At 43.7% G+C, this 17,949-nt stretch overlaps 1 protein-coding gene across 1 annotated transcript in view; it reads left to right on the top strand.

The window, feature by feature from the left end:
* The first annotated feature begins 6,932 nt into the window (after nt 1–6,932).
* CNTNAP2 (contactin associated protein 2) overlaps nt 6,933–17,949 on the top strand; it is a 1,803,519-nt gene continuing 1,792,502 nt past the window's right edge. The window contains exon 1 of the mRNA XM_053266196.1: nt 6,933–8,072. Within this exon, the coding sequence (XP_053122171.1) occupies nt 7,976–8,072 (97 nt within the window). The 5' untranslated portion in view covers nt 6,933–7,975. The remainder of the gene's footprint in view (nt 8,073–17,949) is intronic.

Raw genomic sequence — 17,949 nt, 5'->3', positions numbered from 1 at the left:
CTGGCATCCCAGGTCCTTGGGAAGGACTCGATGTCTGGATAAAACAAACCAGTCAATAACAGCTGTCTGACTGTGTAAACAATAAATAATAAATTAATTCACGAGTCCTGGCTTCAAAATGATCCACCCTGCTCTGCGCTGCACTAAGCAGTGGGGCTCATGTGGGAGCGTGGAGCTCCCACCAGGCTCAAGATGCTTGTTTGGGAGGAAGGCACGTTTTACGAAGCTTTCCCCTTCCCACCCACTTAGTAAATCATGTGAATGGCTCCAATGAGTGGTACCTAGACTAGCACTCCATCAGTGCTAAGCAGCTTCCATGAACAAAAGGAGCCTCATGCTGACACAGTGTTGTTAGGCTTCATGCCACCCAATATTATTAAACACATTTATAAATATAATTAATGAATAACATTAGACCCCAGTTTCTATTCCCTATCTGACTGCAAGATATACTCACCATTCATCACAGGAAGAGAATAATTACTGCCTAGCCTTCAGTTTTACGTGAGCCTTGTATATTTAACACTGCTATAATAGCAACAACTATGCTTGATGTCATGCAATGAATGTAGAAAGCACACAACAGAGTAACGTAAGGGGAAAGGACAGATCCTGCCCTGAAATGATTAGAATTGAAATGTTGCCACAGACAAAGATGAGGAGACTGAAGCACAGGGCAAAATATGTGCAGCTGCAGTTTCACTTGTTACATGTTGTTTCAGTAGAGGATGAGGATGAACGGCTTAAGACACCCCACAAAACATATGAAATTGAGGTTCAGATATGGGCCATAGCCTTCCAAACTGGTCAGTTCAGATCCAAAAGTTCTCCTGTAGAACATTTCCCCTAAGAAGCTTCTTTTCCAGGCGTGTTCAAGATGGACTTTTAATGAAATTAAACTCTTATCTAAATAGCTTTGAAATATGTAATTACAGACTTTGCCCCAAAGATCAAATCTTTCTAAAGGTAATGGGCTAAAATAAATATGGTGATTAGTAAGCTAAACCAAGCATTTTCAGAAATTGCAATTTTTCGAGGGTCTTTAATACATGCATACAGGTAAGGCAGATGGATTGAAGTGCATATACTTAAAGTGGTTTAAAAAAAAAAACAAAAAAGCATACACTCGGATTCCCATAGCATCCAGAGGAGCTTGATTGATTAAGGAGGGACTATGAAAATAAAGGGAATTGTTTAGCAAGTAGCTCTAGGTCAAAGGACTGTATCTCAGTGGTAGGGCACATGCTTTGAAGATCTCAGGTTCAATCCCTAGCATCTCTGGATAGGGCTGGGGAAATTGCTTTCTTGAACCCTGGAGAGCAGCTGCCAATTAGTGTAGACAACGGTAAACTGAATGGACCAATGGTTTGGCTGTGTATAACACAGCTTATTGTGTATAGATGACACGATGTTATAATGAAATGAATTTATAATTGTGATTGACGTCTAGACTAACTTGTGTGCCAAAAAAAAAAAAGAAATCACATGCACACTGGGGGAGGAGAAGTGTCCATGAAAAGATGTCCCTAAGAGTCTTGCAACCTTCGGGAACATATTTTTGGGAGGTACAGTGGGCTGCAGAGTGAAAATGTTTTCAGTGTTTTTATTTTTATCTCTGGCCTCAGCCATAAGCCAGCATGGTGTAGTAGTTAGAGTGCTGGACTAGGGCCGGGGAGACCCGAGTTCAAACCCCATCCAGCCATTAAACTAGCTGGGTGACTCTGGGCCAGTCACTTCTCTCACAGCCTAACCTACTAGGGATGTGCGAAATGTTTCGGGTACAGAACGATCTGTACCTGAAACAGCCAATTTTGGGTGATTCAGATCCGAACCGAATCACCCCCGACGATTTCCGAAAAATTTCGGATCCGAAACGAATCACCCCTGTTTCAGATCTGAAATATTTGGATGCTTCGGACCTCCATTTTGTGGCCTTCTTCCCCCCCACTCCATTTTGAGCAATGACGTCTATTTGAATTTCCCGCCTTACTGCCTCCCATTGACTTCAATGCAAAAAGGTCTGATGTGACGTCTGCTCGAATTTTGGGTCCCAGGGGGGAAATAGTGGGGTGGGGTGGTAGTGCCTAATGGGTGGAGGCTAACCCATGGGGTACAGGGTTCTGTTGTTTCTGAGGTATTCTGAGTGTGGATTCTATGATAGCAAATTAGAGTGGATTCATGATGTCTCATTGAAAATCTCATTTGCTATCATAGGATCTACACTCAGAATTCCTCAGAAACAACAGAACCCTGTACCCCATGGGTTAGAAACCCATGGGGGTGGTTGGCACCCTATGTGCACTACACCACCACTCGCTCTGGGCCACCCCAGCACCCCCCAAGTGCACTTATGGGGCTGCTGAAAGCTCCATTATACCTTATGAGGAAAAACCTTAAAGACACGTAAACTTCAACAATTCACCAAAAAATCAGCCCTCTGCCCAAATCCTTTGAAAAAATTCAGGTAGCTTCCTTGCCCCTACCCGGCACTACCACCAACCCCACACTGCTCTAGGCCACCCCTTTCCCCCTGACGTGAAGTGATACACCCTCCATTATACCTAATGGGGGGAAACCTTAAAGACGCGTAAACTTCAACAATTCACCAAAAATCAGCCCTTTGCCCAATCACTCTGAAATTGGGGTGGTAGCCTCCACCCATTAGGCACTACCACCCCACTCTTTTGGCCCATATCCCATGTTATGCCCCCAATCTGCCCCAAAGACACTAAAACTTCAAAAAAAATCATCAAAAATCAGCCCTTTGGCCAATCCCTCTGCAATTTGGATGGTAGCCTCCACCCATTGGGCACTACCACTCCACCCCACTCTTTTGGCCCAGGAACCATTTTTTAATCCAAATCAATTCAGATTCGGATTAATTTGGATTAATTTGGATCTGAATCGAATCAGGGGTGATTCGGATGGGCAATATTCGGATACAAAACAGAACAGGGGTGTTTCGGTTTGGATCCAAATTGAAACACCGAAAATCCAAATTGCACACCCCTATAACCTACTTCACAGGGTTGTTGTGAAAGAGAAACTCAAGTATGTAGTACACCGCTCTGGGCTCCTTGGAGGAAGAGCGGGATATAAATGTATAAATAAATAAATAAATAAATAAATAAATAAATAATAAGGATCTTTCATTCTTACTTAAACTGCCCAGAGATGTAGGTTTTGGGCGGTATTAAAACATGTCAAATAAATAAATAAATAAATAATTTCAACATAGCAGAGATAACAAAGGAGAGGAGGAAAGCAAGATGAAAGGGTAAAAAAAACATAGAAGAGGAAGATGCAACGGTAAGAATGGACAATGGTATCAAACACAGTGATATGTAGGCTTCATTTGCACTGAGAGTTATATCAAAGTCTTTGTGATTATGTCAAAGGCTTACACCAAAGATTGTGCCAAAGGCTTCATGGAAAAGGTAGGTATTATAGAAGAACTTGAAGGAAGAGAGGTGACACCATGGCGCTTTCCAGATTACACAATAATACAGCCATAGTTTACTTCAGCTTGGCAGAATCTTATTGAAACCATAAATAACAGATATTGTGTGAAGCCAACAGCAGGGGGAGCAGTAGATAACCCGGTAATACAGAAGCACACTTAATGGACATGTTGTGACACTGTTGTAGTATCTGATCTGGAAAGCGCCCATGTGGTTTAACTTCTGAGAAAAAGTTACAGAAATTCAGAGCAGCAAGGGAATGTTTTTCCTAGACTCCCCCAACCCAGTGTTTTAATCTCAGGGCAAAAAAAAAAAAAAAAAAAAAAAAAAAAAATCCAAGAACACCTAAAACCATTGTGAGAGTAAATGTTTAAAAAGTAAAGTACTATTTCATTACAATGCTGAACAATGAAAGTAGCCCTGAAAGGTCTTAGATAAACAAATGACTATTTTTTAGCCTAAGTCTCTAGAAAATGAGAATACAAGTGATTAAGCTTACATATTGTTGGGAGGAGGATGGAGTTAACAATTGCACTGTCGTCTGCCTCATTACATGTCTAAAACTACTGGCTAACATACTGCACAAGGGTATGCCAGTCCAATAATGTCCCTTGCATGCAAGTTGTGCAACTATGCAAACTGCATAAACACAAACATTGTGCAAATGACATGATGTCATTTGCACAATGTTTGTGTTTTCACCATTTGCACAATTGTGCAACGTGTGTGCACACAATATTACTGGGTTGTCAAAGCCTTGCATGGTATGTCAGCCATTATTATGAATAAGTGGGTGCATAGGGAATGTCACTTTTTACAATCATATATTTTATAGTTATTTGGATAAATGAGGTTGTGCTGTACTTTTAAATCCGGTAATCTGCACAGTTCTTCATTTAGAAGAGAATAGCTTTCATTCAGTTCTGCATTGAAATTGTAACATCATGTGTGCGGATTAAAAATATATATATTGTGGAGTGTAGTCAGTACTGAAAAACATTTTACTTGGACTTAAATAAAGCTCCCACATTTCTCGGAATCAGAGTACTTTAATTATAGGTTAAAAATTGTAATTACAAAATGTGCAGAAAATAGCATCAAAGAAGCAGAGCATTATGTGTAAACCTGCCTCAGTTGATGTTGGTAAATCTTCACTGTGGGAATTAATGCTGAAGTCAGTCGAGTCAGAGTCATCCTCTTGATCAGAGCACCAAAAAGTGGCCCAGACTGGCTCTGCACTGTCAATCCATGTTCTTTGTGGTGACATAACAATGCAAGGAGATGATGGCTCTTTGCTGTAAAAGTACTTTCTCTGTCCTTCATAACTACAGTGGGCAATTGAAGAATGACAGTCGATATAAACAGTTCATGTCTTTAGGCTGAGGGGGAAACAACAATTTCCGCAGAGATATACAGACAGCTGCACAAAAGCACTTGCCTCTCCCCCCCCCCCAGCTTGTGATTCATGCTTCATCAACAATAACAAAACACAACTTTCTTCTCCACAGATAGTTAATAGTACATGACACATTATTTTTCATATATTTACTAGCAAAATGTCAGTCACTATGATGGCCAAGGTGCATGTGGGAGGGGGAGGGGGAAGAGCCTGTACTAGTATACTGCAAGTACCCCATGTGGAACAGTTCATATTTGTGTGCTCTACGCACAGACACACTGCAGAGACACTCAATCTCTTTGAGTGTCAGGTCTAAAAAGCAAGTTTTGGCCCTCATCACAACACTGTCCCAAGTGCAACACTGTATTCATAAGTGTGAGCAGCAATCTTTGTAAAGTAAAGTAAAGTTGTGTCGTTGAGTCGGTTTCAACTCCTGGTGACCACAGAGCCCTGTGGTTTTCTTTGGTAGTATACAGGAGGGGTTTACCATTGCCTCCTCCCACGCAGTATGAGATGATGCCTTTGAGCATCTTCCTATAGCGCTGCTGCCCAATATAGGAGTTTCCCATAGTCTGGGGAACATACCAGTGGGGAATCGAACCAGCAACCTCTTGCTCCCTAGGCAAGTTACTTCCCCACTGTGCCATTAGGTCTCTTTTAAAACAATCTTTGTAGGAGGAAATACAAAGGAGTGCACTCAAGGGTCACACTGGGGTGAGGCATGAACTTGTTGCCTGTATCTGGGGTGAGAGGTTTTGTCTCTTAATTATGTCTCAGAATGCAGTCTATGTACCTTTCCTGTAAAGCTTAATGAGAGCCACTGATAATCAATTCAGCCCTGCTTCTGTCAGCATAACCGCATCCTGTGTTCCATTTATGGATCTTTCTAGATTGTGATGGAAACACTGGGAGTGGGCAGATAACATTTTTTTTAGACTGACTGATCTCTGGGGCTTGTCCTGGATGTTGCCTAGGCTCCACAGCTACACCTAGGCAAATGAGTTTGCATGCTTACATTCGGTCAGCCTCCTCGTATCCATGTTTCTCATGGTGTCTTCTTCCATGTTGACACTGTGACCAGGATCTGGAAGAATGCATGAACACAAATGTGATTTTTAAAAATGAGTTAGTCTATCAAAAGGAACCTCAGACCTTCAAAAAGTTTTCTTGAACTACCCCCACCCCCTTAAAAAAACTGAAGCAAAGCATTGAAGTTTGCTTCTCAATGCATTTCATGGTCATTCCAGATGTGCCTTTGCTGTGAAAAGTCATTTGCTTCCATGTCATTCATTTTAGTACATAGTTGTCAGTGCTTCTTTGCAAGAGACTCATATCTTGTTGTTCCAGATTTTGCAAACATAGTTCAGTGAAGTTCAGTGTTCTGGATGCTGCTTAAGTAGGCTCTTAAATGGCCTGACAGACAACATTTTCTGAACCTGATTAACCCAGAGAGAGAGAGAGAGAGAGAGAGAGAGAGAGAGAGAGAGAGGCAGGCATCTCTGAGAAACATTCGGATGCTTTTAACAAAGTTAGTCGCCTTTAAAGAAAGGAATGCATGTTTTGCCTTAAATAGTTAAGATAAGAGTGAGGGAAATAGGAAATGTATTAATTATCTACCCAAACTGTCAACATTAATTAAATAGTGAATAACAGCAGACATCATTGCAGGACAGCTCGAGTGTGCAGTAACTTTTATCTCAGACTGTTGTGAGAAGGGGAAGAAACGTGTTTAGAAGGTGGTTCTTCAAAGCTGTTCCTAGCAAAGGCTACAATCCCGGTTGACTGCATGGCCGGTTCGTTTAAAGAAATCTTTCTGTTACTTTAAAGCAGCTCTCTCGCCTACCCGCCTGCCCTGAGTGCCTTGTACGTGTGTGTTTTAATTGCACAATGAAAAACATCTGCATTGGAGAGCCTTCTGCAGTCCTTGCTTGTTTCAGAGGCGGGATGCTGAGCCTATGGTTTTAGTGCTTAGGACCGCTCGGAAGACTTGCCTGCTGGCCTGCTTCGCTGGTGGATCCCAGGAGGTTGGAGTACAGTGAGCCTGTACCATCTCAGTCTGAAGGGGGAGCGCCGAAGGAGGGGAGAAGTCAGCAAGAAGGGGGGCGAACCCCCTCACCCCACCCCGCTGCCTTTTTGGTCTTCGAGAAAAGGAGGCGAAACAAGGAGGAAAACGCCCCTCAAGGTTAAGGCGACTAAGCGTCCAACTTCAGCACCACGGCCAGCGACGTCGGCGTTGCAGATGAGAGAGTGCGGACGCCTCCTCCTTTCCCCCCTCGTTCGCCACTCCTGCGTGGACCTCAGTGCGAGGGGTGGGGGCTGGAGGGATGCTCCTTTTGCTTTTGGTTTGAAACTAGAGGAGTGAGAGAGAGTTGGGGAGGGGGCTTTCCCAGCCGGCGAAGGCTGCACGGAGGAGGAGGAGCCGGAGAAGGCTCAGAAGCCGAAGGAGGGGAGAGGAGGGGAGGATTTTCCCATCAGCTCTCACTCCCCGCCCCCCGCCCGCTCTCTCTAGGCTGCTGGTGATGCTGCTGCTAGTCGTGGCGGTGGCAGTGTTTCCTCCTGCTGGCGACTGATGGATGTAGGAGGAGAGAGCCTCTGAGGCAGCTCCTCTGCGGCGGGAGTGTCTCTGAGTCGCGCTGCCTCTGCCTCGCGGAAGCTGGCTGCCCGCTTCGTTCGCTGGCTACCTCTGCCCGTGCGCTCCGGGGGTGCATGTAGCGACAGAGCCGAGCAGGGAGGCGAGAAGCCGCTCTCGGCGGCAGCAGCCCGCCGCTGTGCGCCAGGAAGGGCTCAGCTGCAGTGCTTCCCGCCCCAGCAGCCAGAGACGCTGCTTTGCGCGCTCCCGCTGATACCCCTCGCCAGCCCCCGGGGTGGCATTAGCACCCTCCGCTTCATCAGACTGCGTGGGTTGGCTGTCCCGTAGGGGAAGTAGATCGAGGAGGAATCCGCCAAAGTCTTGGGACTTTGCTTGGGAGGAGAGAGAGCGAGAGCGCTTGTTTCTTATTCCCAAGGTGAAGAAGATCTCCCCTCTTCTCCCACCGCAAGAAGGCAAAGAGAGGAAGGGTCCGGCAGCGACTCTGCACCTGGCGCCGTGGACTAACGGGGAGTCTGGAAGTACAGGATGGTTGTGGTTCTCCGAGCCGGCTGCAGGGCAGCTCTCTTCCTGTGGATTTTCAGCAACATCAGCTGCAGAGCCCGGACAGCTCTCCCGTCCTCCCGTAAGTACCTCGCTTCCGCATTCCGCCCGAAGCGTCTCGATTGCCAGGGTGGTTGGGGAGAGGGCATCGCTTTCGCTTAGGAAGGGCTCGCCTCGGCTTGGGGTTTGGTGCTGGTGGTGATACTTTTCTGGCGCGATCACCGCGGCAGCAGTAGAAAGAGGATGTGGGGGAGAAGAGTGAGGATGCTGCGCTGAGAGCGTGATGAAGTTGGACCTGAGAGACTGTCTGCCGGTTGGTAGCTGGCTCCTTTGGAAGTTCGCTCTTTGCCCAGTTCTTCGCGGGATTGGCAAGCCTTTGACTCTCCTGGGTCAGGAGAGTGAGCTGGTCGGGCGATGGCGTGGGGTTTTGCTGCCACCGTTGCTGCGGGTGTTGTTGGAAGAGGCTGGATTCTTGGGAGAAGAAAGTTTTGCTTCCCAAAACCAAATCAGTGAAGTTGGACTGTAGCTGTCAGCTCTGTTTTCCCATCTTGGGGGTGTTTCAGAAATGACTAGCGAGCATCTGATGGACTAGATAATTGTAGGGATGGGTTGCATCCTAAAGTACCTTGAAAGGGCCTGATCCACTGGGCTGGGTGCAGATTTAAATCTGGTTCCTAGCACTGGTTGTCAGACGATGGGATAAGTTTTTAACTGTCTTTCCAATCTCTCTATGTTGTTCAAACTTGTATAAAAATACTTCCAGGATTTGCAGTTTTATTTTGTTGCATTCTGAGTGAACGAACAAGAACTTTCTGCAAATGTGAGGCTTTCTGTGCTGGCTATACTGTTTTGGACTGTGGGTAGTGCATGCTGTTTCCCTTTAATAAATCACTTTGAAGATTTAATAGCCAAAGCACAAGTCTTGGTGTTTGACTCAGCAGGTTTACATCTGTTCCCTTCTGTTCTAGAAAGTGATAAAGACAGTCCTCTCTTGCTAGGGGAAAAGGGATGCCAGAGCTCAGTCATGTCTGGAAACAGCACTGGTGACTTTGGACATACTTTCATGAACTCTTGCAGGAACCCTGTAGTTCCCCAGAAGGCAATGCACTTTGCATTTGTTCAGAGGTACTTATTCCAGGGTTGAGATCTGGCATGGAATTTGGAAAACATATGCTTAAGATGAGCCCTGATAAGCTCCGGCACTGATTGAGTCTCAATAGAAGGGCTGTGTTGCCAATGCCTCCAATACGCTCAAAACAACATGTGTGTGTCACCAGCATATTCGCCAGACTTCACTCCAGTCTGGGCAATTTCCCTCTTCCTTTCAGAAGCAATCCAATACTCTGGTTTATTCCTCGGTGCTGATGGCTTATTCCTTTGATATTCTGAATATGAATTTCATCCTAGCCAGTGATTGGAGTGGTGTGTAAAAGCAGAAAGTAAGGAAAGACCCTGACGTGCCTTTCCCCTGCTTGCTGCAGCATCAGAGTCTTCTGGCAAGTGTGTGAAAGCCCAAGCTGTGTATATTTGTCTTCAGGTTGCCTTAAAGGTACCCTGCATAATCTTTTTAAAGCATCCTTGCACACCACTCCTGCAACATCAGTGACGAAGGGTGATTTGTGTGTGTGCTCCTAACTTTTGTCATAATACAAGAAAATAGCTTGTTCATGTGTTTAGATCAGTAGCCCTTGCTTGAACATTACTCAGGCTAGTATACAGTCATCATGCAACCGACATGTGCATGACATTTTAAAAAGTTGGACAAGCTTGTGTAAACAATATTTCTGTTTTTAAAAAGTATTTCGATGCCATTTAAAAAGAGAATATCAAATTGCTATACGTTTCCTGTCTCCTAGATCTTCCCAGTTATTTTTATCATTACCTTGTCATCCCTTGTCACTAGTCATAGAAAATGCATTTTTTACTAACTTATTAATAAAGGTGAAACTGGCTTATACTGGGTACATAGATGTGGACAGAAAATCAAGCCCTATAAGCACGTCTGTTTCTTTTAAGTATTATAACAAACTCAGCGATATGCTGGCACATGAAAAGTGCATGCAGCAAAATCCTGCAGAGAAGCATACAAGTATGTTGGTCCTTCCAAATCGCAGTGAAAGAACAAGAAAGCAGATCTTTGCTCTCAGAAATTTGGTAATACATCTGGGTAGCAAACTTGAATAAATTGTAGTTATTCTGCAAGTCTGTATTTTCCTCTCCGGCAAGCTATAAGTTGGATTGATGTCCAGTGCTTATGGCTTACTTGTGCATGGAAGTTAGTTAGATACAACAAGGGGAAAACATTTTTGGCAATACTTTTGATAATTGTAAAAGCCACTTATTGAAAGCGACACATATAGGTAGATGTTCTCTACATCCCACTGAAGTCAGTAGTAATTTTATTGATTTTATTGCTGCTGGGTGATAGCATCTGCACATTCTTTCCCTGCCACTTATTCTGCAACTTTTGAGAAGCTGTGCATATGAGAAACCAGACTGAATTAATTGGATTACTTATGAGTAAATGGGGTTAAGCTTGCTACTTTTATGTCCTGCAGTTGAAATGGGAATAGACTGTCTTCTAAGGAATCAGTGGCAGCACAAGGGGGAAAACTGAGACGGAGTAAAATTCCTTTCTGAGTGGGTGAGCTGTGTCCGAAATGTTAGATTTCTGAATCAGAAATGGGGGCAGTGGAAAGCAAACTACATGTCTGTGGGGGCACTTGCCCCCACTTGTCCTCCTGGAGCTTCCCTTGTAGGGAACTAGTCACATGTGGGGTTGCAAGCCCTGCACCATGAAGGCAATGCACATTTTCATGCACAAAGGTGCACAGAATTATTTTGCAGCCTTTGTGCTACTTAGAGCTGCAAGTCTGAATATAGGGATTTGCTTGCACTCTTCTTGTGAGTTACTGTTTTGGAAGCTGCTCATGAGCTCTAGAGAGCACACGTTAGTTTCATGATGGGTTGTAGAAAAGAATGAATCCTGACTAAGCGCACCATTGAAATCAATTAGTTGTGACTAACGAGTCTGATGTTTTCAGTGGTGCTTAGTCGCGATTCACTTTCATTAGATACAGCCCTTTGTTTTTTGGTTGGAGCAGAACTGGACTACTGAGTATTCCTATCTAGGCTTTTTTTTAAAAAAGTAGAAAGGAGAGAATGAAAATAATTTTGTGTTTATTCTGCTGAAAAAATAATTTTGTTGAAAAGCAGTATATAGATATTTGTTATCATCATTTATGTTCTTCCATATGGTTTGACTAAGTCTTTTCTCTGAGATGTTGGTTCTCTTTATTGATTCAAAGGCCATCAGGAGCAAGTAGTTGCATTTTAACAAGCACATTTTACATGAAAATGAACTGTGGGTATCTGATATGTATTTGCCATAATACAAATGTCATGTAGACCACATGCTCAGTTCTATGCAAACAGTACTAAATGAGTAGGTAACATTTCCCCAAACCCAATTAAACGCAGCAAGAGCTTCAGATGGTCTATAGTTCTGTACAAAGTTTAACAGCAGTGATCTGAAAACTCTTAACTATTTGCATCGAGGATAATGAACAGCTTAGCCAGGAGAGGTCATCACAAGACAAAAAGTAACATGCAAAATAAAATTTAATGCTTCTTTCCCCCCTCCTTGTACTCTAAATTTGGAATTTGCTGGGGACCCAGAAAACGCAATCTTGCTTAGACTGTGCCTCTGTTTATGGACTCTTGTTGCCAGATATCTTGCCTCTATGATAAATGTAACCAGATGAAGACTCTTTGACCCATGCATGGATGGTTTAAAACTGCCTATTTATGACACCATTGCCTTTCACAATGAGATTCTGCTCAGGTTTGCCTGTTTATGTGAGAATGGTCCATTCCAAGCAGACTCCTTGACATGAAAAGTACAATTGGAGCTATAACAATATGAATGCTCTTGCAGTAGAAATGATTTCTGTTGCTCAGCTGGTGGTTGAAACATATTGCCTTATATTTGTCAAGTGTGGCACACACATGCACATCAAGTAGGAAAACGAAGTAACCTTTTGATGTAACTTTGTCTCCCATCTATCATCTACCTATTTACTTTGTGGCTAATATGAGCTGAATGGAGGGTGTGCATAGATGATGCACATCACTATAGAAGGCATGGGAATCCCCATAAACTGACAACATGAGCGGGGAATTGAGTATTTTACCCAGTCAACTTGCTTAGTTTCCAAGTGATGTGGGAGAATGTGCAGAAGGACACAGCTATTACACAGTGTGCATATTACCCAGGCGATGTGTGGAATCTGCATGAAGCTATTCATATTAACCATCTAATATAGAAAACTGTGATCAACACATATTATCAAACATCAGTTAGTGAATGACCAAATTAACCAGGCAGTGTGCAAAATCCCTTCTGGATTTTGCCCAATGTGTGCACATTTTTCACATGTTTATGTGAATGTATACAAACTGATGACAAGTGTTGCTGTCGCTTGTCAAACAGAATCCTTGTGGAAGAATCCTCACATTTCGCATGAACACGGAATCTGTGTCTCAATAACTTGTGAGTAAGAATTTATTCATTCTTTCCAGAAGATGGTTGATCGCTTCCTGCCTGCAGTGCCTGGGCTTGGCCACCAGGAGGCATTTGAACCCTACCTCACTTGGCTGACCCTAATTAGAGCCTTGCGGAGAAGCGTCATAAGCCCAGTTATGAGGAGAGGAGGAGAGCAGGTATTGTGGTAGCAGGCAAGAATTGTCCTCTGCTAAGCAAAGTCCACCCTGCTTTGCATTTGAATGGGAGACTATTGTATATGGGAGATACTGTAAGGTATTTCCATTAGGGGATGGGACAGCTCCGGGAAGAAGACCTGCATGCAGAAGATCCCAAGTTCCCTCTCTAGCATCTCCAAGATAGGGCTGAGAGAGACTTATGCCTGCAACCTTGGAGAAACTGCTGCCAGTCTGTGCAGACAATCCTGAGCTAGGTGGACCAATATATGACTCAGTATATGGCAGCTTCCTATGTTCTTAAGCTGTCTGGGCTTTTCTAAAGCCAGTGTTGTGACGCTACCTTGAGAATATCAGCATTGTGCTTTACTGATTCATCTGGGATGCCTAGACCCTTCCCTGCCCCTGTAGCTGTGATAACTAGCTCACATCTTGTTCCTTTATTTGGCACCTACTGGCACCAGGTGCTCCAGGTGTGGGTGTATCTCAGGTGGCTGATAGCCTGGGCACTCCCCACACAAATGTCATGTCCATGCCTGGCAAGAATGTATCTATAGCTTCTGTTTAACCTGAACACAATAATGTCACCAGGAGGGGTGTGACTTCCGCAGCCACCATGGAAGAGGTGGTGGTGATGGTGGCGGTGAGGAGGAGGAGGAATTGTGAAATAGGTATGCCTGTTTTTATCCTCTCATTTGCCCTCCACCCCCACCAGCCTCCTCTCCCCAAATATGAGCAACAACATTCTCATGAGAGAACTTTGGGTGTTACATTATTTTCAACCACAAATCAAATGGGGGGAAACCTATAGCCTAGCCTTTCTCACAAACACAGTAGACTGCTCCCTGGTGCATGGGTAGGGGAACAGACCGGTTCAAAGAAGCCCAAAACATGTTAGTTTACATGTATAGTTATGTATTTCCTGCAATGCAGGTGTGCTTCAAGGAGGACGGGCAGCTGAAAAACTTAAAATGACAAGTCCATGGGCAAATGAGATATCGAAACACAGGAAGCTGCCTTATACCAAGTCAGGTCATAGGTCCATCTAGCTCAGTAGTGTCTACCCAGACTGGCAGTGGTTTCTCCAAGGATGCTGGCAGGAGTCTCTCTCAGCCCTATCTTGCAGATGCTGCCAGGGAGGGACTCTGGAGCTTCTGCATGCAAGCATGCAGGTCCTCTTCCCAGAGCAGCCCCATCCCCGCAGGGCTGCTCGACTTCGCCCCCCTAGCTGTTTTTGGACTACAATTTCCAGAATCAGCAGCCACAGTGGCCAATAGCCAGGGATTATGAGAGCTGTAGGCCAACATCTGCAGGAGGGCCAAAGTTGAGCAGCCCTACCCTAATGGGACTATCTTACAGTGCCCACACATGTAGTCTCCCATTCCAAAGCAAACCCAGGCTGACCATGCTTGCACACAGAAGGTTCCAAGTTCCCTCCCTGGCATCTCCAAGACAGGGCTGAGAGAGACTCCTGCCTGTTACCAGAAAGGCAGCTCTCCTGATCTTAGCTGGTTGCGGATTTTACTCTGCAAAACCTATTTGGTTTGGTTTTGGTGGTTTCATTTGTGCTTCACAAAGACTGGTGTGAAGATGCAGCAATTAAAGCAAATGTCTAATACACCATAGCTGGGGGAGGGAGCTCCAGAAATATTAGTCTGGGACAGCAGAAGGTCCCACCATCTTTTCGTCTGGTGTTGGTATTCTGTACTCATCTGAAAGTCATCCTGTTGAATGCCAACCCTTGCCTGATCAGCAGGTAGTATTTTCCATTGACTCTCAATATTTTCCTGTCCAAGTGCATATTACAGCCACAACAGCTGACAGAGCTTTAGCATGGCATCTGTCTGTGATGGCTGATCCAGTTTAAACAAATTACTCACAGTGTTTTGAAGGCTGGGCCTCCCATGTTTTAGTTTCTCACTTCTCATATTTATGCTTTAATACACTTAAGCTCAGGCAACCATCTTTCATCTGTTGCAGCTGTGACAGGGACTAATGTAACAATAGTTAATGTTTCAATCAGAAGCTGAAAGCGACAGCTACACTTGGATAAGTTTGCATCTTACTTCTGGTCCACCAGAGAACAACTTTTCCTTGAGGGATCCCTTAGTTGTTTCAGCTCAGGCCTTGGGGAGTCCTTGGAAAAGCATCTTGTGTCATGTTCAATTTCTGGGAAATGCTTCGAAAAGTTCCGGACTGAGCACTAGAAATACATTGGGTGTGCTTGTCTTTCTTGCTTTCCCTCAGAAATGCTTGAGCAGGAGGCGATTCTGTGCTTTTGAAGGACAGTTGGACTCAGCAGTGTACTTGTACGTCGGAACTGAAAGGCACACAACCCATGCATGGTGACGTGTGTCTATTACTGACAGGGGCATATGAGCAGGGGATGCCACCTTGTCAAAGAATTAGTCCGCTTTGGAAACTTTTGTTGAAAAGCAGTGTATAAATATTTTTTGTTGTTGTGGTTGTCCACCTGCCTCAGCTGCATCTGCTCTTGAATTACAGCAGTTTTTCACAGTCTTGGACAGAGGTCTTTCTCAGCCCTGCTACCTGGGCCCCCTTTATCTGGAGGTGCCAGGGGTTTCATTGGGGATCATTTATTTATTTATTATTTATTTATTTTTCTATCGAATTTGTACACCACCCCAAACTTTTATCTCTGGGCAGTTAGCAATAGCATAAAACAATTTAACAGTTTAAAAACCATCCACAAATTAAAACCTTGACATTGTAAAGAACTGAAAAGGCTTGGGAGAAGAGGTGGGTTTTCAAATGCTTTTTAAAAGTTGTCAGAGTTGGGGAGGATTGTATCTCAGTAGGGAGCGCATTCCAGTCTTGGGGCAGCAAATGAGAAAGCCCGTCCCCGTGTGGCCACTAGCCAAGCTAGCAGTAAATGGAGACGGATCTTTCTGGATGACCTCAATGGGCGGTGGGGCTCATAATGAAGAAGACAGTCTCTTAGATACCCAGGGCCTAAGCCATTTAACTAGCACTTTGTTTTTTGCCCGGAAGACTGTTGGCAGCCAGTGTAACTCTATCAGCAAAGGAGTGATGTGGTATCTCCGAGATGACCCATTTGCATTGACCTCTGTCTTAAATCTCCGGTCCCTCAAGCACTCCACTAAATTATGGTCCTGCTCATTCTGTACTGTAGCTTATAGGCAGGATGAGTGCAGGAGGAAGCCTCAAGTTAGCTCCCTGTGCTGCTCTGTGCACATATATTTTAAATTTACATTTTTAAAAAATGTGATCTGATTGCAACTGATTTTTGAAAAAAAGTTTTAGACATTGTTTTTGTATTGTATCTTATATTTTCTGCCCCAAGTGCCTTTTTTGGGGAGGGGGGGGTCTATTATGATTTAATACATGTTTTTATTTCATGTTTTAATGTTGTGTTGTAAGCCACCCAGAAAACAAGTTGTTATGGGGCGGCTAACAAATAAAGTTTATTATTCTTATTTATTATTATATGGTAGAATCTACTAATGCATATTTACATGTGTAAGTGTAAGATACACAGACACAAAGTATTACAGATGGTATTTTATTTTATTTTATTTTATTTATCAATCATTCATCTCCCACTCATCATCCAAGGAGTCCAGAGCAGTTGTGCTCACAACATCCCTGTGAGGTAGGTTAGGCTGAGAGAGGAGTGACTGGCCCAGGGTCAGCCCCTGAGTTTCAAGGCTGAATGGGCATTTGAACCCGACTCTCTTTGGTCCTAGTCCAACACTCTAACCATTACATCACCCAAGCGCTCAGTATATATGGAAGTGAAACCTTGGCAGCCCCATGTATTTGTTCAACATACAGACACCTTAGTTTGTTACTGCATTTGTAGCCCATTTCACAATTTTGATGTACCGTCTACATGCATGATCTGTCCCTGTCATATAAGATGGTGGGTTTGTATGCTTGGATCTGGAAATCTGTATTTATTCCTACCACATGTCTGCTTGTTTGGTACATTTATATGTTCTATATTGTATTAATATGAGCCACACACATTTGTTTCCTCTAATCATTAAAAATAGCAGAAATGCCCAATACGTGCCCTGCCTGCTATCCTCTTGCCCCAGGTGGTTATCTGGATTACTTGCCCTGAAATCCTGCCCTGACCACTTGTGCTGATTTCCATTATTAAGGAATACAAATATGAACCTGCAACAAAGTGCTACTATATATCCCTGGTGCACATGTGTTATCTGAGCTTTTATCTGAGCATGGCAAAAGCTTTAGGCACTTTTCCATCTCAGAAGCAGAGGGTGTTGTGACTATCTTGAGGGCGTATTTTTACTCTAAATACCAGTTGCAGGTGAGCAACAGCAAGAGAGAGGGCATTCCCTCACCTTTTGCTTGTGAGCTTTCCAGAGGCATCTGGTGGGCCACTCTGTGAAACAGGATGCTGGACTAGATAGGCCTTGGGCCTCATCCAGCAGGGCTGTTCTTATGTTCAAGCTGAGAAATTTCCCACTCTTTGTTCAAGCCCTCCTTCATCCTCTCCTTTCCACTGGGTTCCATTAGCTCCGCCCACCTGGTTATCTGTTAACTGCCCTCTGAGTCCCCAAACATTCTACTCCACTGGGTTACAGTGGGGCAGTTTTTGGGAGCTGCACCCCCAAACTGCCCCAAACTTAAGTCCAGATTTGTGCAAAATTTGTGCAGGTTATCCTGGGTCTATCGGTATCTCCCTCTTGCCTGCCAGTGCTTTGGTTATGCATCCATAACATTTCCAGTTGTTGAGGAAATTGATAATAGGTTACTGGTTCTTTTATTCTGTAGGACCAAGTTAATCTTTTTAGGATATCTAAATGATATGAACTCTAATATTTAGAAGTACTATTAGGAATATTTTTCTTTATAAATTGAACATAGCCACCATTTGGGGGAAAATAAAATGCTCCTAATTATAAAAAGGATAAAATTTAGCATTAATGGCAACATAGACACATTTTGTAAGAACAGAGGAAAAAATACAACTGGAAAATAACTGTGTGGAAAATTTGTCAATTTTATTTGTGTACTATCGTGATAAATATGCAGAGAATATCAAACCATATTTTTTTCTCCTGTAATGATAACCTTTATGATTTAATTGTGGTAGGATTTTGGTTTTCTAATAAAAATTAAAAGAAAAACATTTTTTAAAAAATTCAAAAAAGCTTCACTGAACTCTTAACTTTTAGTTTAGTTTAAAGACACACACACACAAACACACACACACACACACACACACA

The sequence above is a fragment of the Hemicordylus capensis genome, chromosome 6 (assembly GCF_027244095.1).
Source record: "Hemicordylus capensis ecotype Gifberg chromosome 6, rHemCap1.1.pri, whole genome shotgun sequence".
Classification (NCBI taxonomy): Eukaryota; Metazoa; Chordata; class Lepidosauria; order Squamata; family Cordylidae; genus Hemicordylus; species Hemicordylus capensis.
This window is presented reverse-complemented; position numbering and strand designations above follow the sequence as displayed.